The sequence below is a fragment of the Urocampus carinirostris genome, chromosome 9, assembly GCF_059441175.1.
Source record: "Urocampus carinirostris isolate Australia breed hairy pipefish chromosome 9, RoL_Ucar_1.0, whole genome shotgun sequence".
In the NCBI taxonomy this organism is placed as follows: domain Eukaryota; kingdom Metazoa; phylum Chordata; class Actinopteri; order Syngnathiformes; family Syngnathidae; genus Urocampus; species Urocampus carinirostris.
In genome coordinates, this window is record NC_142357.1 from 10089995 (window position 1) to 10115317 (window position 25323).

At 38.8% G+C, this 25323-nt stretch overlaps 1 protein-coding gene across 4 annotated transcripts in view; it reads left to right on the plus strand.

The window, feature by feature from the left end:
• The window catches only part of LOC148359279 (mitogen-activated protein kinase kinase kinase kinase 4-like), a 69146-nt gene that overhangs the window by 22834 nt on the left and 20989 nt on the right, over positions 1-25323 (plus strand). For 2 of the 4 annotated variants that reach the window (XM_088344492.1, XM_088344494.1), the window contains exons 3-18: positions 9-65; positions 4518-4643; positions 4775-4885; positions 5859-5949; positions 6075-6205; positions 7125-7179; positions 7264-7342; positions 9573-9745; positions 13640-13712; positions 14384-14507; positions 16777-16872; positions 16953-17087; positions 18530-18589; positions 20850-21182; positions 23427-23561; positions 24411-24545. In XM_088344492.1, the coding sequence (XP_088200618.1) occupies positions 9-65; positions 4518-4643; positions 4775-4885; positions 5859-5949; positions 6075-6205; positions 7125-7179; positions 7264-7342; positions 9573-9745; positions 13640-13712; positions 14384-14507; positions 16777-16872; positions 16953-17087; positions 18530-18589; positions 20850-21182; positions 23427-23561; positions 24411-24545 (1914 nt within the window). The remainder of the gene's footprint in view (positions 1-8; positions 66-4517; positions 4644-4774; positions 4886-5858; positions 5950-6074; positions 6206-7124; positions 7180-7263; positions 7343-9572; positions 9746-13639; positions 13713-14383; positions 14508-16776; positions 16873-16952; positions 17088-18529; positions 18590-20849; positions 21183-23426; positions 23562-24410; positions 24546-25323) is intronic. The other 2 variants (XM_088344493.1, XM_088344495.1) reach the window with 2 other exon arrangements.

Sequence of the window (25323 nt, forward strand, 5' to 3'; positions counted from 1 at the left end):
CCTAACAGGGTCGTCATGTCAAAACAGGCCAAATGGCAGCTATTAAAGTCATGGAAGTCACAGAGGTAAAATCACATTTCATCTTTATCTTTTATTCATGATATTGAAAAAAAGAGATCGAAAAGCTGTTGCACCCAGTGGAATGATGTAAAAGATGTATAATACAATGATCAAGAGGATGTGATGCCTGCTGTTCAAATATGTATTATATTTTTATGAGCAGTGTTAGGCCACAGGGCTGGGAAATATGTTACACAATTCAGTATATAATATAAGTACACCCATGATGATATCTATTTATATTGGAATTTGAGATGAAATACAGAAAAAAATGTTGTTACGTATCGTGAATATATTCAAAATAAATGGTAATGATAGTGTTTGTTCAGTATTGTATTAATGTTATAGAAACACATTCTTTTCATCGGTTTTGTGGGTTTATGGACATTTTTAATGAGGTGCCTGATTTGTCATTTACATCAACATTGTGTCTATATTGATACGAATTGGTGTATTGCCTTAAACCGATTTATGAATGAAGTAACTTGTGGATTTATAGATTCCTGTACATATTTGGAGGACACCATATTTTTATGTTTCAAAAAGACAATCCATCCTTACTCACACATTTGGATCACCGTGAAAATAAAAGTTAAACTTAGATGTTGCTGCTACAATAAAGAATGTTTGGATATGTTGTGCTCTTTTTTGGTCTTACAGCTTCATATTTGGGGTAAATCAGGTGAGGAAAGACGAATTAGAGTTCTTAGTAACAGTTCAAACGTATTTGCAATGGCATGCAGCTGTTATTAAGGACTTTCTTTGTTACCAAAAAAGTTTGTACCCAGGTAATCAAAGTAAATGTATGATTAGTATATGAAGTGAGTATACGTCAGACTGGTAATGTATAGTTTACATAAAATAAAACAAAAGATACCATCAGACAATTTTGTCATCTGTTTTGGGCATGTGTGGTATTCTGTTTTGTGGTGTTGTTTATGTTATTTATTCATATATTTAGCCATGGTCTTAAAGGTATTCCTAAATTCTTAAAACTTGCATGATATAATGAATTATTTCATGGTTTATACATAAAATCTATATATATTTCATATGTATATTCCCAAAAAAATCTGCGATAATGCATTTTAAAGACGCAGACGCAAAATCATGTCGTGAGTTTTGTTATCCTGAGCTCTGACGTCATACGAGGAACACCGGCACCTTAGCAAGTCAGCCGCCATATAGTTTTGTATGTTAATTGGTCAAAGAGGTTACGAGCGTTTTAAGCAAAGTTTTGGTAGTTTGTGTGGACAATGCCTAAGAGTCGTGTTTCTGTTGGATGCAGTAATGGTACAACAAAGGGCAAGCAACCAAAAAAGGGCTAACTGGCAAAAAAATAAAACACAGAGAGCCGCCAACAGGGGGGCTAACTGGGACCGAACAAGAAAAAGCAGCCTCAGTCTTTCCGGGACAACACAAGGCCAGCTGACCAGAAAACACGGGAACCAACAACAAAAAGCAGCTACGGCGACTAACGTGAATCCGGTGGGGAATAAACAAACCAAGGAACACAGCAAAACCGGTGCTAACACCAGGCTAGCTGGCCAAACAATAGACAGTGGGCAGCCAATGAACGCCAACCGAGAGCAAACAAAACAGGAAAGCTCGGCATCCCCGATGCTAACGGAGAGCTATCCGGACAAAGTTATACCAAAAACGACACATGAGGTAAAAAGCACAAAATAAAAGCCACAAATCACTTACGTCCAAGCTGAAATGAGCAGTATGTTTACTACAATCGCTGTCTGTTTCAGAGCTGGCTTCACATGTTTTATTGGAATTCGCCATTCTGAAAGTTTGTGTTACTTGAATGACGTCACAGCTCTACCGGAAATATGGGTCAACTTTGAGACTAAATTTTCGAGTTCCCCAACGTGTGGAATATTTTCCAACATATTTGCATATTTTTGGGAGGGAACACTACACGTTCTGTTGAAAAAAAAAAAATCTGTGGGAATATCTTTATATTGGAAATATGATTGAATCCTTGTGAAAACTTCTTTGAAAAATAGCTTTGATTATTGACCAAACCAACTTTTATAATGAATCACACTGACCATAACTTGCGTTTTTAGGTCAGACTTTTTGCTGATAAGACTGTATTGTGTGACGCACGTCAATGCCTGGGTCCAAAAAGCATGGCCGCACTCATGAGCATGACTTGTCAGAATGCGCAAGCATGCACACCGCAAATGCAAGCAGGATGCTCTGTGTTTGAGATAGGGGTGAAAGTTCAACGTGTCATTCTCACAGCTCTTCCTGTGGCGATTGAAAGGAGGTTAGCGCCTGATACAAGAACTCAGTTGTTTCCTGCTTTGTGGTAACATCCACATCCAGCTTTTTAACCTGTTGTGCCTATCCTTTATTTGGTTGTGTCTTGATCTTGCAAGGACTTAAGATGTTTATTTAAAAGTATTGCATTTTCTGGATTATAAGGGGAACCTAAAAACCACAAATTGGTCAGACATTTTTAGTGCGACTTATATCCTGGTTCACTTAATGGTGGATCAAATGGGAAAATGCATATATAGATGTACGGTATACAACATACTATACTATACTATACTATACTATACTATACTATACTATACTATACTGTACTGTACTATACTATACACTATACCGTACTATACTACACTGTACTTTACTATACTATGCTATGCTAAATTTGTACAATTAGTGATGAATCAAAAAACATTGATGACCATTTTTGCAAAACAATGTATGCGATGGGAATGTAACCTTGCTCACGGTCCTGAAAGTGCCAAAATTTAACCACTAGACCACCAGTGACATAGATAACACATGAAAAGGCATTCGATTTTATACATAAGTTACACAATTTTTTACTCATGGTGCCAGAAAAAAATGTTAGAATGGTGAAAACACAAAGTATGATTCATCATCAGATACACCAAATGGTTCTTTCTTTTGCCATGCATTTCTTCGTTTATTTGGGTCAGGTGTATCGACATTTCGTTCTTACAAAGAATGACAATACAAAGGAAATTATTATTATTATATCTTTCAGGACAACTTTCTATTTTATTTATTCTTTAACAATATTTTAGCACCTTAAAAAATTGGGCTAATGAGATCAATTCTAATGGCTTTTCTTAAGTCATCCTTATTTTTAGTGGTCTAGGGGTTAGATTTTGGCACTCTCATCGCTAAGACTGGTTCGATTCCTGGTGCATACATTGTTTGGAGATTTTAGTCAGCGCCATTTTTCAACTTATCAATCATTAATACATGCTGACATGCTCTTACAGTAGTTTTAATTCCATGCGCCTTATAGTCCAGTGCACCTTATAGTCCAGTGCATATTATATATAAAAAAAATATATACCAAAAGGTTATTTTTCAGGGGGTGAACCCTACAATCAAGCGTGCCTTATCATGTGAAGTTACATCAAATATACTCTGACTATTGTGCTCGTAGTGTACCTTAACTCATCTAATAATTTTATACTAAATTGGAATAAAAGTTTACTTTTGGTGGACTACTTGTAAATGGTGTATAGTATTCTTTTGTACTTAGAATATAATAATAAACCTGAAATGTTGAAAATATGCAAAACCTTACCTGAATTTATTTACTCTATGAAATCAATCTTTTCCATTTATTTTATTTATATTTTCTCCCACCAAAAAAAGAATAGGTATTTGAGCGTGTCTAAGAGACAAGTACATGCATGTGGCAGATAGGTAGCTCGACCAAGGCTGCAATTATGATTTTAGCCAGAAGATAGCGTCAATAATTAGTACAGTCCTGCATTTTTTTAAGTTACTGACACCACCTTTAAAGTTATGGATGCTCTCAAATTTTAATTGTATTTTATTTGTATTTTTTTCTCGGGGGGATGGGGTATTTTGGTCTTTCAGCTTCAGAAATCTGACCCATGTGCGATACTCTGTTGTTTTAGGCCAGAGTAGGTTCTACTACTTACAAATGATGTATTTAATGATACATGCTTTCATTAAGATTTTTCTCTGCATTGTGACCCACTGATAATATCAGCAATGCCACACTTGAATAAGTTTGGTGTGAAGAAGCTTGGCTTCCGTGACCTGAAGTATATTTCAGTTGTTTTAAATCAAGCTGAATAGACAAACGGCACAAAGACACATTTCAAGAGAATTCATTTTATGTTGCTCCATTTACCATGGTTGTGATTTGCTGATAGATTGCAATCTAAAAGCAACTCTAAAGGTAAATGTACAAACCCCAAAAGATTCTGGTAGACTTTTCTTGCAACCGTTCTGTTACAAAAATAACCCATCCCAACCTCAACATCATTTTATTTCAAGTAAGAAATTTATCGGAAATAAGCCCTACCTGTCCCCCTTTTTATATATTTCCTACACAAGGTAAGTCATAGTCACCTATAAAATCATTAAGAACTTTGTATATTAATATCTTCAAAGATCTCAATGTATATATCTTTTTTTAGGAAGAAGAAGAAGAAATCAAGCTGGAAATCAACATGCTAAAGAGTTATTCCCACCATAGAAACATTGCAACGTATTATGGCGCTTTTGTCAAGAAAAGTCCTGCTGGACAGGACCACCAGCTCTGGGTTTGTTCTTTCACAGTACATTGTTGTATTTCTATTAGGGGAAACACTTAAAATTAAAAGAGGAGCACGTGTAATGTACTTTAAATATTTTGGACTTTTTTAACAATCTCTAATGGCATCTTCTTATCCAGTTGGTGATGGAGTACTGCGGCGCTGGCTCAGTGACGGACTTGGTTAAGAAAACAAAGGGTAACTGTCTAAAAGAGGACTGGATTTCTTACATCTGCCGAGAGGTTCTCAGGGTAAAGTAACACACAAGCCACAAACATGTCTTTTCCTTCTCAAATATAATGCAGACATTATGTAAGATTGCTTATCTCTGACTCAGTCATGTCTATTATCAACTGATAATATTTTGTAACGCATTCTTCCTTTAATTTTTTTAATGCCACACATTCCTTTTGGCATTGCAAAGACTGTTTTTGTGTTCTTTTATTACTGACCTTGTTATCAATATTGCACTTGTATTCTCACACACTATATTTTCAACCCCAGACACGACTGGAGGCTGCTAGTGCGCTCCAGGAGGTAGGGGGAAGATCAGTGATTAGCGATATCACACTAACTAATCTGTCTGCAGGGAACAGACAGGATGCATCACATGTAAACTTTAAACCAGCTGATTGTTACAGTAAATATGTAATAAAGAACTGATGAAAAAGATACTTTGTAAGTATGCAGAGAAACTAGACACTATTGCGGTAGCATCAAAGAGATTCTAAATCCACAAAAACATCTCCTATATAAGCAATGGCCCCGGGCAAGTCTGTGTCGGGCCGCCAAGCAATTTACAAATGCTGGTAATACATGGCCAGTTAACATTTCATAAATGTCATAAAAGACTGATGGAAAAAGGTACACAATGTTGCCTTTTTTTCTGCTTTCGTCAGCCGCTTTTATTGTTTCAACATCATTACACACACAACCACACTAGGGACTGCGTCCCACGGTGAAGTCATTGTCAGAATTAGGACTTGTTTCCTCTGTTTATTTAACTCCCTTTGAAGAAGTGAGAGTCCACGCGCGTGCTTTAAAATTGTGCTGCTCATTAGCCTCCACCACTTCAACTAATACTCCCTGGTATTTTATTTCCTGAAGGGGAAAAGCATTGCAACAAATTGGAAAAGCGTTTACCCTATTCAGTTAATCCTTGTGACCCCATTTGTCATCTGATTCTGTGTGCATGTGTGTTTTTTGCCCATGTTTGTCCTTCAGGGTCTTTCCCATCTCCATTCCCATCATGTGATTCACAGGGACATTAAGGGACAGAATGTTTTGCTCACTGAGAATGCCGAAGTAAAACTTGGTATGACACATGGACACTTGCACGGTGGCATCTGGAACTCATGCAGATCGTTGCCAGCACAACATTACGTTTGTGTGATGATCACATGGTACTTAACAGTGTTTTGTATTGAATTTGTGTTTTAGTGGATTTTGGGGTTTCCGCACAGTTGGACAAGACAATTGGTCGAAGGAACACCTTCATCGGTACTCCCTATTGGATGGCCCCAGAGGTCATCGCCTGTGATGAGAATCCAGAGGCTACTTATGATTACAGGGTATTACAAATTTAATGTTTCTGATTAACTTGACAAGAAGTAAAACATGTATCCATAATTAATGTATGGCATTCCCACTTTGGTTACTGTGCTTTATATGACATTTATATTTATTAATTGATCCCCCATTTGTCTCATGTTTGAAATGCCAGAGATTAACACATTCATTTGAATCATTATTGGTCAAGGGTCTTATAAAATAATTATGCCTCTTCATACTGATTCCACATACTTAGATGGGATTTTAGGGGGTTCTTTTTTTCGTCCCTTTAATACGAGTCCTCATTTTTCCAAGTACTAACAGGGTTCCTTTGTTCACATACATTACAACACGGGTGTCAAAAGTCAGAGGGCAAAAGGGAAATGTTTACTACAAACCGATGGCCAGGCAGAACAAATGTTCATTAAAAAAAAGAAACTTCTGAAAACTAAACATATATTTCAATGTGAGCCAAAAAATAAATAGTTTCTTATTACAAATATTGACCTCAGGTATATTTGCAAAGCCTTTTAACAAGAATTTATTTCTATGTAACCTAAAATCTAAGAAAACTGTTTTTTTTAATGATAGTCTTGTTACATGTGGTGTGGATAGCCAAACATATTGAGGGACAGCTATACATCCAACTTATCTTCCTTATGCCCATCAATCTCTCTTGTGTGATCGCGTGTGCATCACCATTGCCTTGTGGGCAATGTATTTGTTCGTGTAAAGATCCGCTGGCTGACGAATTGCTCCGTTCTTCGGGGCTGGTTCTAATGATGACTTGAGACCATCTCAGGGGCTGTAGAAAACGCTCTTGTGGCCTGGATGTGCACCCCCCCAGGCCTTGACATTGACATATGTGCATTACAGTAATGTCAGTCCATACTAAAATTTGTATTTGTATCTCAACTTGCCTCTTTTCTTTTCTGTCAGAGTGACCTGTGGTCTTTAGGCATCACTGCTTTAGAGATGGCAGAAGGAGCACCTCGTAAGACATCAACTGCATTATTAAGTTTTATAAAATTAATATTTTTCCCTCATAATTTTTTCTGTGTCTCTCCTGTCTATGTAGCTTTGTGTGACATGCATCCCATGAGAGCATTGTTTCTGATTCCACGCAACCCTCCACCCAGACTTAAATCTAAAAAATGGTGAGCTCACACATGCATACAAATGTATATATGCACGCATGTAAGACAACATAAGTGCACTTCCTCAAAGAAAACATTTCACACACCATAAAAGCACAGCCAAAATCATTATCTTATTAAAATCCTCATAGCGCACATTTAGCAACCAGCTGGCTACAATGATACATCCATCAATTTTCTGCACCGCTTATCCTCACTATGGTAGCAGGGGGTATTTGAGCCTTCCCAGGCATCTTCAGGGAGTGGGCAGGCGACACTCTGAACTGGTTGCCAGCCAGTCGAAGGGAGGGACAGACAACCCGAAAGAAACCCGTGCAGGACCGGGAAAACACACTCACTCCACAATGAGAGACTGTAGGTGGAATTGAACCCTGGACTTCCCCACTGTGGGGCTGCGCAATGCCGCCCTTTTGCAATGTTACATATTTTCCTTAATTTAGCATAAAAAATGAAAATCTGCTTCAAACATAAACACATCTTGATTAAAGTTGTAGCAATAATGTAAAGTTATTTAAACAAAATAATAATAACTAGCCTATTCCAATGGCAGCACGGCGGCGCAGTGGTTAGCGCGTGTTCGGCACAGTTCTGCGGTCGTGAGATCAAACCTCCTGTGTGGAGTTTGCATGCTCTCCCCATGCTTGCGTGGGTTTCCTCTGGGCACTCCGGTTTCCTCCCACATTCCAAAAACATGCTTGTCAGATTAATTGGCCAATCCAAATTGTCCCTAGGTGTGAATGAGCGAGAGAGTTGTCTGTCCCTGTGTGCCCTGCGACTGTCCGGCAACCAGTTCAGGGTGTCCCCTGCCCACTGCCCGGAGATAGCTTGGATGGGCTCCAGCACCCCCGCGACCCTACTGAGGATAAGCGATGCCGATAATGGATGGATAGCCTATTCCAAAAAGATTTCTCTTTTTGCTTCCATGTTAAACACGGCATTTAAAGTTGACATTCATAAACTCAGGGAAGCAGTTTAATTAAAAAAAAACATTAAAAAGCAAGAAAAAAAACTTTCGGCACTAAAGTAGTCATTTGGAATTTAGAAATGTTTGTTTGCTAATTTGTGAGTTTGTAGTTTGCATAAACTGTTGTGGGAATAAATTAAGTCCTTGTCTTCTTATAAATGCAATCTTATTGATAGGTAAAATATTGAAGAAAAACGGTTCAATTACCATTTCATTATTGGAATCGTATCCCCCTAATCGGAATTGAATGTTGAGGTACCCAAAGATTCCCTCCTTTAGTTGTCACTTTGAGTTTGCAGTCTACTGCATAGTTTTTAGGGGGGAAAAGTGTTTAAAACTTAGTGAGAGGGGAAATACTGGAAAAAATGATTCAAATATAATTTTATTATCGGAATTGTACCCCCGGAATCGGAATTGAATGTTGAGGCACCCAAAGATTCTCACCTAAATTTGTCACTGAGAGTTTTCATTTTATTGCATAGTTTTAGAAACTATAAGTGTTTAATTCTTATTGAGAGGATAATTATTGAAAAATAAAGAGTCAATTATCGTATCATAATCGGAATCATACCCCCTGAATCGGAATCAAATGTTGTTGTACCCTAAGATTTCCATCTCTAGTTGTGATTTTGAGTTTGCGGTCTACTGCCTCCCACACTTTCGTCACCTCCTTTGCATAATTAATTTAACCCTCAGATTGAACTGATGGTCGAACCGTGCTGTCTTTCATTCACTATTAATGTCAGGCTACATTCATGCTGTCAGACATCCTTCAACCACTCCAACAGTCGAATTGAGGCAGTTCACTGCTTTCTCAGCTTCTTTTGAGCTTCATGTATTTTATTTGTTTTCTGGAATCTTAGCAATATTAGAAAAGGTAACAGGACAGAACATCAATTAAAGGGATTGTATTGTAGCTCCTCTTCCTAATCACAGGTAGGTTTGAAGTTATATGACAAAGGACACCGAGTAGACCTCGAGCAGGATCTGTATGCTTATGTGTGCTTTTTGTCTATATATTTTGTTTTTTTGTCAATTTTTGTTTTTAGTGCATTCATCAGCCTTTGTTGAAATGTTGAAATCTTAAATCTTAATATTTTCCTGATATTGACTGTTTTAAATGGAGTTGTGGTTAAATTGATAACGAACAAAAAATCTTCGACGTTCAGTTCTGTGCTCTTGTGAGCTAATGCAGGTAGTCCGTCATCAAAAAAAAAATGCATTTCACATTTTTATCATCTAATGTTTATTCTTATCTCATTACAGGTCTAAGCGATTTCTGTCATTCATTGATAGCTGCCTTGTTAAAAACCATCTGCACCGTCCCACAACGGACATTCTGCTGAGGCATGCCTTCATCCGAGATTTGACTAATGAGAGACAAGTTCGCATTATGCTCAAAGATCATCTTGACAGAACCAGAAAGAAAAAGGACAAAGGTAAGTGGGTGTTATTTGCCCGGAGAATCTTTGGAATAACAACAATATATTTTTACTGATTTCCTGTACATAAAGCAATAGAAAATGACACACTTGCGAATTCATAATACAGCTTTTCTGCATATGCACCCTAACGCTATACACCAGGGGTGTCAAACTAATTTTAACTCGGGGGCCACACGATAGAACAAACATTCTCTCAGGGGCCAGACTAGTAGATTAGAGAGAAAGAAAAAAAGACAAATAAGAGAAAGAGAGGGAGTGAAAATTAGAGAGGGTGGGACAAAGAAAGAGAAAGAGAGAGTGTGCAAAACAAGAGATGAAAAGAGAAATTGTGAGAGAGGGGGAAAGAAAGGTAAAGAATAAAATCCAAAGAAAAATAGGAAGAGTAGATAAAAGAGAAGGAGATAATTAGAGAAATAGTGAAGGATAAAGCAAGAGAGTGAGAGAAAATGAAAAACGGATGAGAGAGCAAAAGAAGGTAAAAAGACACAGAGATAGAGACAAAAAGGAACAAAAAAGAGACAGAGAGAGTGAAAGAGAGAGGTAGAAAGTGAGAGAAATGGGAGGAAGAGAGAGCGCGATAGAAAAAGAGGGAAAAGGGAGTAAGAGAGAGAGTGAGAGAGAGAAAGAAAAACAAGTACAGCATTTGTGAGAGGCACCTGGCTTTGGCAACATCAAGTGACTATATTTCAACCTGCACCTCTTTTTTCACTTGCGCTTCTCTGAGTGTTGTCTCGCTGGCCGGATTCAATCCCTTAGCGGGCCAGATCCGTCCCGAGGGCCGCCTGTTTGACACCCCTGCTATACACCCCTGCTATACACAATGCCAACAAATATACATATCCAGCAATTCGTGTATTTGACTTTTATTCCACCTACATTATCATTCAATTCCTCACAAAATAAGTAAAATTTTTGAAAAGAGATGTTTAAAACGCTCCCCTTACCTGCTTGGGTATGCCTCTGGGCGCTTTGGTTTCCACCCACTTTCCAAAAACACACATGTCCGGTTAATTGGCTGGTTCAAATTGTCCCTAGGTGTAAATGAGTGAGTGGGATGTCTGTCTCTGTGTGCCCTGCGACTGGCTGGCAACAAAGTTCAGGCTGTCACCTGCCCACTGCCTGATGATAGCTGGGATGGGCTCCAGCACCCTGCTACCCCTAATGAGGATAAGCGGCACAAAAAATGGATGGATTGATTTTTTTTTTAATGAACGGACCTGAAAACGTCAACGCGAATGGCTTTGTAATTAAGTTCTGACCTCAAAAGTTGAAACAAAAATGTTGCCTTTATGAGCGATGTACTTTTTTATAAACCCTGCCTCTTAAATTTCATGATAAAAAAAAGCCATAATTAGTATTGCATCATCGGTCTAGAGATATTTGATGCATAATAGGCAAGATAAAAATGGATTTGAGGAAAAGTAATAATTTTCTCATCTAAGTGTATGATTTGGGAGAGGACTGTACTTTGTCAAATTTAAAAGAACAAATCAAATATTCTTATCTATACAGTAACTATCCAATATAAAACATTATTAAATGCTATTCCTGTTGTGGTTCATTATTGCAAATTATTGTTAATTCTAGAATTTAATTAAAGGAAAGCAGAACCTAAACAAGGTTCCCGCGGATCATTGAAAAGTCTTAAAAGCCATTAAATTAATTGTTCTAAAAATAAGGCGTTGATTGGCATTAAAATGTCTTAAATTCAATTTCCTAGTTAAGTAATATTAATTTAGTAATATGAATCAATTGTCCGCATCTGGTTACATAGTACAAATATGTTTTTAATATATTTTTTCCGAGCATGTGTTTTATGTTGCTACACTCCAAATTGTTAATAAATACAGCAGTTTCATGCTTTTCAATTAACATTTTACACTGGACCAAGGAGTCATTGTTCATGCACCATGATAAAAATGCTTCATGAATGTAGCAGAAAAGTTCTTTAGAATGATTAGTTTTCTGCCAGTATTGACTGAGGACCCATGAAGTACTGTAAGCATCTTTTTAAGTCAAGTCATTTTTATTTGTATAGCCCTAAATCACGAAGTCTCAAAGGGCTTCACAGATTATTACACTATATTACACAGACTATTTTTCAGCCGACGAGAAGAGTAGGTTATTCATATTTGTTTTTTGTGACTTTGATTTTTTTAATTTTTGGGTCCACTTTGATTTCAAAAGGCATTTAAAATGTCTTTAAAAGTCTTGAATTGACCTTGCGTTAAGCTGTAGGAACCCTGGTAGGGGTCCCCTGTGGCCCACGGGCCAGATACGGCTCATCTCCAAGTATGCTGATATGTGTTGATTTCTAATGAAGATAAGTTTTCCTCTTTATAAACAGAATGCGTGTATTGGGCAAAACATTATATGTATACTGTATTTATAGAGCTACATCATTTTTTTCAACATTAAAGAAGTTGGTATTCAAGTTGTTTAATCACTTTTTTTGCATTGATTATCAGAATTAGGTATTGTTATCTGGAAGCTTCTCTGAGTGAAAAAAAGTGAAAGTGTAGACAAAGGGCGAGACAGTTGCTCGGGGGGAAGGAAGTGGGGAAACAGGAGAACCATGTGGTTCTATTTTCCCATTAGCTTATAAAAACACTAATGACTTAGAGAATGTGGTTGCACAAATGAAATAGCAGTTCTGTTAGTGTGTGGAGAAAACATAACTTGTTGGATTTAAATTAAAAAGATAGATTGATATAGACAAGTCTTGCAGGTGTTTGGATTTATCTAGAATAAGTGTTACCTAATTTTTAGCCCTTCATCTTTTTTTTCTGTTAGCAAAACTTTCCATCGCAGATGGCAACGGATGTTCTGGTCTCTCTTTAGTGCTCACCTGTAATGTGCAACTCCGCAACAAGTACGTGATGACATATGGTGTGCCAGTTAAATGTTCACATCTCACCAAGATGCCTTAGGACCATATGCTCGCCAAATGCTACCATGACCCATCTTGTTGTTTAATCGACAATATGTTTTCTGGCGCCACAGAACAAAAGTTGCTCAACAAGTCAGTGGAATTCCAAACGTAATTGTATTTAGCCTACAGGTAATATATTTTCATACTCCAAAACACGCGGTAATGCCGACAAATAAAAACAAAAACAAAAACATCTCCCGAAAGGCATCGTCAAGGCTTTGTTTTACCCTGCTTTAGCCTATACAAGCCTGTAAATGCTAAAAAGGACCCACCTCCTCTGCTCAGGAGGTAGAGCGCTCATCTTGGGATCAAGGGATCCAAGTTCGAATCCCGTCTCGTCCGTGTTACATGTCGAAGTGTTCTTGAGTAAGACACTGAACCCCTAATACCCCCAATAAGCAGGTTAGCGCCTTACATGGCTGCAAGGCCACTATTGGGAAATGTGGAGCGCTTTGGGAAGTCATTGAATTGAAAAGCGCTATATAAATGCAGATCATTTCCTTTCATTTTACCTCCGAACAACTTAAGCCTGCTTATCCTCAGTAGTGTCGCAGGGGTGCTGGAGCCCATCTCAGCTATCTCCGGGCAGTGCGCTCACTACATCTTCTACAGGGGGAAATAGTGTCTGCAGCTGCGTACTGCAGTTGCGAGACCTTTTGCGACTCAGTATTTATCCATATATAAGGCGCACCGTATTATAAGGTGCATGGTTAGCTTTTTTAAAAAAAATTAAAGGCTTTTAGGTGCGTCTTATAGTGCGAAAAATACAGTACGCAAAATCAGCTGATATTGTATTTTTTGCAGTGAGGAAGTGGTTACACAAATGGAATTCAACTCATTCTTGATTTACATAGGATCCTAGAATTCACATGCATTTTATCTGTACTCAAAGCAGTACTGTTCAATTCGAAAATGATCTTTTGCAAATATATCACTCTGCCTACAATTCTTCTCAGAAGGCCTAGAATACGAGTACAGTGGAAGTGAAGAGGAAGAGGATGACGTCACAGAGGAAGAAGGCGAACCAAGGTAAATTTTACTGCAGAACTTTTCAACTTTTCCACAACTTTATCCTCAACCTGAATGGTGTGATCATAACGCTGTTAGTTCAGGGGCATTTAAACTGAGACTTAATAACACACAGGTTGACTCTCTTAGTCATTGTTAGTCATTTACGTTGACATTGGACCATTCAGAAGGAACTTCCTGAGTCAGTTGACTGAGCTGAGAAAACGGGGGCCAAATTTTTTTGCAACACCTACTTTTCAGTTTTTTATTGTAGATATAAGGCATCATGTTAAAATAACCTGGTTCCAGTTCCAGAAAGTGTTTCACATGTTGTTGATTCTTACAAAATATTCTGGGTCTTTTTAGCTTAAAGTTTGAAGCCTGTAATGTACCAATGTGATAAAAAGTTCTTGGAATGCCAATACTTTTGCCAAGCACTGTTCATACCCACGGACCATATTGATTTGTTTTGAGTCTTGGGCCAAGTGGTTCTCTCTCTCCTCCTTGCAACCCCATTTCATAGGCTACACATGATTGTTGCTGGATCACATTTGAGCATGTTGGCCTTGTGAGATTGAATTTAAAACAAGCGATTCCGTTGCTAACAATATACTTTACAATTGGATGGAATCACAAGAATTAATTTATGTTCTTCTACTATACGATACATATGTCAAAATTTCTTCTCCTAGTTCAATAGTTAATGTTCCTGGCGAATGGACGTTGAGGAGGGAGTTCCTGCGTTTACAGACAGAGGATCGAGAAGAAAGCCGAAAAAGGGGCCACAGGATTGTTGGAGATCAGCAGAGGCAACAGGTTATTTGGTTTTATAATCATCCATAAGGATGTTTAAAGCTGTGCAAATCCAAATAGACATTTATTCACACTCATTCATTTAAAAAATAAATATTCAGTTGAATAATAAGCAAAAATAAATTAACTATTATAACAATAAAAATAATATAATGTCAATCATTTTTTTGAAATACTCATACGTCAAGAAACTTGTTTTTATTTTACGTAACGAGGCTCACCAAGAGCAAGCTGCCATGATTGCCTGCCATCTCGCTGCTACTGGTACCCCCAGAAATCTTGTAAAAGGTTTGGCAAAAAAAAGAAAAAAAACTAGGAGTAACATTTTTCTAGCTTTTTAGTTACTTCGAGTCTCCATGGTTTTTATTCTTCTAAGATTTGCACAACACAATACAGTCATCTTGTGGTCAAATGTTACATAACGTCCCTTTTGGTAAAGGATTTTTTTTGTGTATTGAATCGTTCATTAATTAATTAAGTTTAATAATTTCCAGAGATTGGAATTTCTATCATCTAATAAGTGTCAATTTTCAGGGACACAATTTTTTTTTTTTTTTTGGGCAACATTTGGGGTTTCATTCTTAAAACATGTTGTAAGGGGCCGGTCACACAGCCGTTTGCGGCTGAATCGCGGCTAAAATTTAGCGGGTTTTTTTTGCCCGTGGTTGCCCGCAATGGAAAATGCGCAAAATTGGCCAACCCGCTGTTCATCGGTGGTATGCCCGCAAAACAGACGCCGGCGACTGTTCCGCTTCCTCATCGCGTCATTTCTGCGTCATTTTTTCGTGTGGACCACGGGTATAAAAGCTCCCGAGCCGGTGTTGTGCCCAAATCCGACTCCTACGCAACACTAACAACCGCCCACCCCCTCGCGTGAACGAGCATTCTGCTGCGATCGCTTTTGTTGGAAGCGTGCATTGACGTTGGTGACTTTTTCATCCGCGTTAACAAACGCATTTTGTAGAATACGATCGCACTTTATTGTTTAAATAAATGCGTTATATAGACTAGGATCTCCCAATTGTTATAATTAGCTCGCTTTATTGTTTTAATAAGCGTTTTATATAGAATACGATCGCTTTTGTTGGAAGCGCAGCAGAATGCGCGTTCACGCGAGGGGGGGAGGATTTACCGTTCGATTACGATCACAACAAAAACAAAGACGGAATGGTTTAAGTTGTATTACATTCCCAACAAATGCAAGACAAAGTGGTTTTGGTTATATGTTCGCCATTACATCCCCTAAAAGTGAGATAAAACGAGGTAAAAGTGGTTGTAGTAGCGAGGGGATGCAAATCTCGGCAGGGATGCATTTCTCGAAAAACACCGGGCTGTAGAAATCATAACCGCTCAAGACAGTCCCGTGAAGATCAAGATTTCAAGCTATGGCATCATTTTTATTTTATTATCCTGAAAAGAAATGTCAAGAAATAAAAATGGATTAAGACGAGGTCACTACGCTGACGGGGATCCATGTTCACCCCCTTGACATCTCGAGCACAACTGACGTGTGCTCGGCAAATCGCGCTGTATATACGCGGAGAAAGGCGTTTGACTGTCACACGCGTAACACGCTAATTTCACGTAAAAACACCGCGATACAGGCGCAGAACATGCTATTACCATGCTCCACCCACGATTACCCGCTGAAATTTCCCGTCCTACCCATGTGTAACCACGCCCTGGCCGCGGCCAGAGCACGTCGTTCCGCGTCATTACCTCGTGTTGACCACGTGTGCGGCACGCGGTTTAACACGTGCTCAAACTTTTGAGCAGCTCAAAAGTTTTGAACGCGGCCAACCACGTGAAAATTTCCGACCGCGAGTAAAGCACTGCTCTATCTCGTCTATATGGCGGTCTCAAAACGTCCAACAGCGCCCAACAGCATCTGCTTCACGGTCAGAAATTTCTGGCCGTGGTTCAGCCTCAATACGCTCGTGAAAGGCTGTGTACCCGCGCTCTGAAGAATTGAGCAGGGTAAAACTTTTTCGCGCTGCCACCCGCGCGCGAATTTCTGAACTCGTGTTGAGCACCGCTGTATCTCCTCTTAATGGCGAACTCAATGCGTCCAATAGCGTCCGCCTCAAAGGCAGAAATTTCTGGCCGTGATTCAGCCGCAAATGTCTGTGTGACCGGCCCCTAAGAGTAAAAGTTTAAAAGTTAGTGGATTGTAGTTGTCTTTCCACTTTACATAAATCAACCGTCCTGTTATTCCGTAATAGAGGGGTAAATGAATAATAAAAACTGTCATTGTTATTTCACGTTTGTGCAGCAAAAAGTAGAGCAAGAACAATACAATCAGCAGTTACTGGCTGATCGACAGAGGAGGATCCAACAACAACATGAGAAACGGCAAATATTAGAAAATGTAAGTGCTGTTTGTTTAATTTGTCACAAATTTTCCAAAAGACAATCAAATCAACCAGTATTTATTTGGAACGTTTCCAGCACCAGAGACGACAGCTGTCAGACGCTGCCTTTCAGTGGGCAGAATTGCAAGGGCTTATGCTTGGCGACGAATCAGATAACCGTGACAACATAATCATAAATAATGACAGATATCCACGAAATGAAAGGAATCAGGTATGGTTTACCATTTTAATAAAGTTGTTGGGGAACTTTGAACAAACATTGCAACAAAATATTGTGCTTATATGTGTAAACCATTCAAAAGTGCAAGTACTTGCGATGGTGAGAGAGCTATCAAGCATCCCTTATTGTGACGGCAAGTTAGCTTGGCAGCAAATGCCTCGATGGGCGCTGCGAACGTTGCTTACATAAACCTCGAGTTCTCAGCCCATGCTTGTTCTTTTTTTCCCCTTTTTTTCTACCATCTACTATTTTATCTAATGTAAGCATTAGTTTAGTGCTGAAAATGAACTGTTAAAAAAATATCTACACTCAGCATTTTTGATTGATTTTTTTTTTATACTATCGATAAAAGTAATTTTTCTTAAAGAAGAATATTGTATTTTTGTAGCTGCTGGCTAAGTGAATGTGTTTTTCAGGTGGTTCAAAGTTCAACTGTCACGTTTTGTGGGGGGAGCCAAACACAGGGAAACCTGAACAGAGGCAGGTGTTTTCAACAAAGGATGGTATTTATTTATTATAACAAATAAAAAAAACAGAACACCAAACAAAAACACACCAGGTCACAAAACTAGCAACGTTTCCAAACAAGAAGCACGAAAACAAACCTGACGTGCTAAGAGAACACAGGATGGAAGTGCCATGGAAATGACACATTTTCCTGTCCCGGTGGCAAGAAGAAAGTCCCTTGGGTGCTTTTCTTTTCCTTCTCGGCGGTAAAGAGGGCCCTCGGTCGCTTCTGTTTTCAATCCTGGTCTTCTGTTATCATGTCAGGTTTGGTTTTTGTTTCTAGTTTGGACCTTTTTTAGTTGTTTGAAGACCGGGTTTTTTTTTTTGTTGGTCTTGGTTTTTGTTGAATAGCATCCTTTGTTGGGCACACCTTCGTCCATCCTGGCATCCCTGCGTTTGGGTCCACCCGCAGGTCATAACATCAACATTGACAAACTTAAACAGAACAATTAAACTGATATGTTTTTTGGTTATTTCAATTTTGGGCAAGGTACAACAAAGAGGCTAGATTATTGTGCAAAATATTAGGCCATTGACTGAGTTTCGCTTTGAAAATCGAAAGAGGTCATTGTAAAATATTTAGTGAAGGGCGCTTTCTAAGAGCTCCCACCCATATTGCAATCTCTGAATATTTTAGATCCCACCTCTCAGTCTTTAGACCTAAGTATATCATAATCATTTTTTGTGAGTTTTGTGCAAGTTAGTATGTCCATACATATGCTTTGTTGTATCTAAAGGGAGGTTGATTTTTGGCTGGATCACACACAGATACTGTAAGCCTACTGTGTTTGATTGTGTGTGTGTGTGTGTGTGTGTGTGTGTGTGTGTGTGTGTGTGTGTGTGTGTGTGTGTGTGTGTGTGTGTGTGTGTGTGTGTGTGTGTGTGTGTGTGTGTGTGTGTGTGTGTGTGTTATATTCTTTAAACAGGACAATATAGAAAGACTGTGGAATGCTGACGTGTCAATTAGTCATCTGGACTCAGAGCAGGTAACCTTTTTGGCATTCTGCTTTTTTCAATAAAGACAAGTTGTCCTAGAAATATTGAGAACTTAACTTGACTTGATTTGAATGTTATAGGGTTCAATTTAATCTTTACAGAAACATAACATGCATACAAGCCTATGTGAGGTGCCTCCGCGACTTGCATGCATGTGTGAGATGGCAGTATGAAGAGCAATGCAAAATAAGATAGAAAATAAAAAAACGTTTGCACTGTGCAACAATGTGCACAAAACGTTAGCTATTAGCAAATGTTAATGTAGAATGGATTGATTAAGTTTATCCCTTGTCATAAAGTCCATGTTTATGTCAGGAACCAGGAACGGAGACAGGAACCCAATTGCGTTAGTTTTATTTGAAAAGAGACGTAAGCTGGCACCCACGATCCAGTGACCGTTGATTTTGGGGAGCAGGTCGCCCGGCACGCGGAAGTGGCACTTCTCGGGCGAGCGATAGGAATGTCGAAGAGGGAAAAGCAGGTCGGGTTAACGGGGCGCTGGAGCAGAGACGTGATCAAACGGAAACAGGTCGGACCTGGGAAACGTATGGGAGTCAAAAAACAGGGAGTCAGGTTCGCAACGATCGGTCGCCGGTAACAGGGAGTCGGGGGGTTTAAAAAGTGGCAAGGAGCCAATCAGCCACCAGGGCTGTTGGCGCCACCAACCAATCAGTAATCATGACAGTTTAGCACTTTGAAGTGATACAAGAATAATAACTCATCATTGAGTCTATTTCATAGTGATTTTCTTTAGGATAGAGTGTGAAGTCCATGATGTCCACAGTACGGTAGCGGAGTTATTAGATTCTGACAAGCTTTTTAACAAATGTTTATCACAGCAAGCGCTTTAGTTTTGTTTGAAAGTCTTCTTATCCTGTCTCAACTGTACGCCGCTTGCCTTCTCTTCCTTTGATTGTTTCCTCACCATTGCACTCCCCCTGGCATCCTCAGCAGGCATCAATCTTCTTTTCTATTGTTTTGTATTGTTCTGTTGCACAGTATTCCCTTTAAAATACTGTTATCTTTTTCGATAGTTTGTGAGTACAGGTTTTCAAATGCTTGTATTTCAGGGGTAGAGCATGCCAGAACGTGTACTTGCATTTAGAGGACATCTGAAACATTTCGTGAAATTTTAGGGCAATAATGTTAAAGTTCCAGTATTTCTTTTTTTGTCAGAATTTTTTCTTAAAGGTGGCAAGTATTTATTGTTTAATGTAGTCTAAGTACGTATTGACTGTGCAGCATAAATTAGTTGTTGTTTTGTTATCAGTTTGCCCATAAGAATAAATTATATGAATCTTAAGGAATAATTCACCCAAATGTGGTTGATTTTTTTTTTTTTTTTTTTTTTGATTTTTTTTTTGTCAATCCAACTATTTTATAATTCACTGCTACACTTTCTTTAATACTTACTTTCTCTTTGCAACATCGCAACATTACAACCTTTCATTTTAACTGATTACACCAACTAGTGGAAACATCATTTTTGGTGCAGTACTCCAAAGAAAAGCTTCATCCTAAAAGTTTTCTCTATCCCATCTGTTTGGATAGTGCAAAAAGTCCACCTGGAAAAATTTAGTTAAAAAAAAAAAATCCTCTTACCAGGTAAAATGTTGTTGTTTCTCTGGTAGATGATTTTGTTCATTTGAAGTATTATTTTTGTACTTTAAAAAATGTAACTTTGAAGCTGCAAAAATGTCCTTGGGTTTGTTTCAGCCTCTGTCCCTCAAATCGATTTTATTTGTCGGGCTCGGGCTGGTTTGGCCTTCAATACCCGGGTTGGGCTGTATTTTTTTTAGGCCCGATCTTACCTCTAGTTGGAATAGAATTAAAAAAAATATTATAATTCATTGTCATTGTAACATGTAAAATGCACAACAAAACTTGACATTTGTCTCTGGTACGGTGACTTAAAATAGTGTTGTAATGAGATCAAATTTATTGCCTTTCCTAGGTCATCTGTACCACTGTAGGTCCAGTAATTCTGAATTTGGTGCTTTCAACTCCCCGACATGGGTTTGATTTCCTGTGCATCCAACGGCATAGTTTGAGCTAAGAATAAGTGAAACAAAACGTTATACGTTACTGGTTTCTAAAAAATAAAATAGGGCTTTACACTGTACACTTGTGCGAATTATACACGAATTAATACAATACACAATTACACCAGTCTTGTTTTTTTCAATAGCTGGCATTTGTTCCTTCCTTGCGATGTGTGTTCTATATGTGCTTTCCGTGTTTGCCGCATAGAGAGCTGCGGCTCCAAACCAGCTGCTTCAGCTTAAGGCCAAGCATCCGCAGTCCCATCTCCAGTCACCGTCTGAGCCCCAATTTTTGAGCCAGCGTCAGCAGCCCTCTTCTGGCCGGAGATCCCACCGCACCCTTCCCAAAGACCAAACGCAGCTCCTGTCCTTGCAGCACGATAACAGACACAGGGAACGAGAGAAGGACCGAGAAAGGCAAAGAGAAAAGCCAGAGGCATCTGTCAAAAAATTAACAGCTAACAGCGGAAATACAGGTGCCCCTACCGCTGCCTCCGCTGCTTCCTCGTACAGCTGCCCCACAAACTGCCAGCGCTCAGTGGTAAAGCCTTGCCTTCCTCAGCTATCAAAGCTCTTTTTATTCCTCACGTTGTGTTACAGGCTGTCTGTCCTTTGTGTGGCCTTGTCTATTCACAAGTCAGTGAACTTCTCTTTTGATGCTCTTTTTTGAACCCACTCTCCCCAACCTTGCCCTTCACGCTTGTGAATAAAATATGTGAAATATTTTTGTATAATGGCAGCCAGGTTGACTGCCAGTCATAAAAAAGAAAGGATGCCCATAGAGAGAGCTCACTAGGTAGCATTGTATGCTACTGCTTAACTACTATAGTACGAATTTTATTTGAGTAGCAAGAGTTCCCGCGGATCCTTGGAAAGTCTTAATAGGCATTGAATTCATTCTTTTGAAAATAAGGCCTTAATTGGCGTTAATTGGGCGCCAGTCATAAAAAAAGAAAGGATGTCCATCGAGAGAGCTCTGGAGTAAGCATTCTATTTTCATGCTTAACTAGTATAGTGCAAAATTGTATTTGAGTAGTAAGCGTTCCCGCAGGTCCTTGAAAGTCTTAAAAAGCATTGAATTTATTCATCTAAAAATAAGGACATAATTGGCATTAAAATATCTTAATTCCAATTTTTCAAAAGTCTTAATAATTTGAACACATTAATTGGATTCATATTTGTTTGAACTAAAAAGATTCACTGGTAACATGTATCAATTGCATTTTTCAATAATTCAATGATTTACTTTTGTGGAAACATCACGTGACCACAATAATGGTCTGATGAACATTTTTTGCCATGGCTAAAATCTCATCTCATTAGCTGCACCGCTTACCCTCAGTAGGGTCGCGGGGTGGCTAAAATCTGTGCCAGGTAATGTGTACAAAATGTCTCATCTCACTAGCTGCACCGCTTGTCCTCAGTAGGGTCGCGGGGGTGCTGGAGCCCATCCCAGCAATCATCGGGCAGTGGGCAGGGGACACCCGGAACTGGTTGCCAGCCAATCGCAGGGCACACAGGGACAGACAACTCACTCGCTCATTCACACCTAGGGACAATTTGGACCGGCCAATCCACCTGAAATGCATGTCTTTGGAATGTGGGAGGAAACCGGAGTGCCCGGAGGAAACCCACGCAAGCACAGGGAGTACATACGAACTCCGCACAGGAAGTCCGGTAGCTTGATTTGAACCCACACAGGAGGTTCCCGAGACCTTAGAACTGTGCCACACACGCGCTAACCACTGCGCTGCCCGTGTACAAAATGTAATTACATTAAATGTTTGTGTATTCTTTTGTTTTGTTTTTAAATTATGTTAGGTTTTTTTGTTTGTTTTTGTTTTTTTGTTTGTTTACTTGGTCTTAAATTTCATTTCAAAAGGCATTAAAAAGCTCTTGAATTGAACTTACGTTAAACTGTAGGAACACTGGTATTAGCCGCTGTTTCCTGTGGGCTAGATACGGCCCATCTCCACCTTTGGTCCGGCCACCTGAACAAGATGTCATCATTCATCACACTATCTTTGGATCGGTTTGGTTAAAAATGACAATATATTTGTCACTTACAATGCTTAGATTAGAGTAAAAGAAAATAATAGAAATATTGTCATTCTAACATGTAAAATGCACAAGTTTTGTCTCTGGTACAGTGACTAAAAATAATGTGATAATGACATAACATCTACTACCTTTTCGCAAAGTAATTTATGCTACTGGTGGTCCAGTGTTCTGACAATTAAGCTTATCCTGGACCTGTTAATAGAGTTTATGTTTTATGGCCTTTTTACTGTGAAGAAACCACAGTGGGTTTTTTTTGGTTGTTATTTATTTTGTAAAAAGTCATTATATACTTTCTGACTTTTGTTCTGTGAAGAATCCAGAGAGGATTATTTGCTTATTATTTCCAGCCTTCATGGCCAGACGGAAGATTGGATTGGGCTGCTTGCCAATCATCACACTTTTTCTGTTACAAACTGACCCCAGCTCCTCATCACAGAAAGGGAAAAGTTATGTGGCCCTCACAGGAAAAAGTTTAGGGACCCCTGTACCAGTGGTTTTCTGTCATAAAGTTTCACGTCCATGGAATAATTACAAATAAAATTATGGTTAATTTTTGTCAAGTGATGAGGATATAGCAACAGTACCATCGAACAACATTTTTATTGTTTATCAGCGTTATTAACTTATATGTCTGCGGTTCGCCTCATTTTTTATATTGCCAATGTTTTTCATCTTGCTGTTATCACAACAGACTAAGGCAAGCACATTCTGCTTCATGTTTTAGATGGATTACCAGGACTCAAACATAGCCAGGATGCTATTAGCTGCAGGCCTGCCCAATGAGATGCACTCAAGGCTTGGCTCTGGTAGCAGTTCAAGCCCTTGTACCCCAGCTATGCAGAGGGCTCACATTAACCAGGTATTGCACAGTCCTGTCAAAACAAACACAACTAAAGTCCCTTTTTAACCCGAAATATTGAATATGTATATGTGTGTGTGTATATATATATATATATATATATATATATGTATATATATATATATATATATATATATATATTTATATATATATATATATATATATATATATATATATATATATATATATATATATATATATATATATATATATATAGGTTTATATTAAACATGTTGAGGAAATCAGCATAGCAAATGACTACAAGTTTTTATTTATATATATATACAGTAAGACCTCGGTTATCGCGGTTAATGGGGACCAAAACCACCCGCGATAAATAAAAAAACCGCCAAGTAGCGACGACCCCGCTAAGAGTCGTACAGCTGGGCGATTTTACGTCTGCCCGGGACAATCGGAGACAAATTCCTTTCGCCCGCCGCGTGCGGACTGCCGCCTGTCGTCGCGCCGCGCTACTGGGGTCGTCGGACGAGCGGGCTCCCTTCAGTTACGGGGGTAGCCCGATCACGCCCGTCGCCTTTTCTCGCGTCGCGCCGTGTGACGCCGCGTCCGCCGAATTCGCTCCATCGCGCGGCCCGGGAGTGCACAAAGCACCAAGTTACATTTAACTTGCGTCTTCCTCGACACATATATTCCACCTACCTCTCTCTTACCTTTACCGCCCAGGCGCCCCTGGCGGCTGGTAGAAAAAAATGAGAAATTAGCCTCATGAATATATGTATAGATATATGAATATATCCTTCCTATCCCCAGAAATTTCATTTGATAATTTGAATAATGTATCTTACTTTTATATGAACTTAATGATTGATTCTTTTTTTGTTCCAATAGAATGCTAATTTGCGCTCCAGTCGAGATGCCCCTCACAGCTGCTCGATGTCAGACATGGCTGTTTCGGCTTTATCCCCTTTCGTGGCAGTGTCGCCCTCCAATGATGTCTTCTGGGACTCTGAGATGCCACCTAAGGTTTTTATTTTTATTTTTATTTTTTATTTTTTTCATAACCGCACGGGCAGCAGGCAAACAAAGTCAAGTCAACAAAGCTTTTGTTGCCCATTATAAAAACAACAAATAGGGCATAGTTTCTTGTGTTTCATTCTTTTGTGATCACGTGGCAAGCAGCCAGCTTGGATATAAACTAGTCCACATTGCATTGTGTCCTGGACTTGTTTCCAGAGTCATGAGGTTGGCAAAAAAGACTATTTTGTATTTTCAGGAAATAGCTTTGTAGTGAGTGGAAGGAGCCTTTTTTTTGTTTACCCGTTTTTATAAAAAACGCAACTATTTTTGTTTTTCTCCACTGTTGTGTTTCTTTTATAAGTTTTTGTCCCGCCAGGTTAAATCAAATTACACTACGTATTTACAAATGGGTTTAATAGGATACATAATAACCACAACAGTCAAGGCAATACAGCTGACTGTTTGCTATGTTATGTTGGTAAACTAACAGGAGACCATATGGAGTCAACAGAGCTGTTAATAACAAAATCTCTCTTGAGATTGCAATGTGGCTTTGAAAAGCACCAACCTGGCACCACTGGATGTAAGGAGCAAGGATAATATTCCAACATTATTGTTATGTCCTAACTGATGGTATGAAATTGATAAAAAATGGTTCCAATATATACTGAATTAAAAGAATAAACGCAATTTGGCTAAAACTATTAGCTTACAATTTTCGTTTCATCAATTCGTCTAATTTATATTCAATAATTGCTTGCATACATTTTTTTTCCTGAAGAAG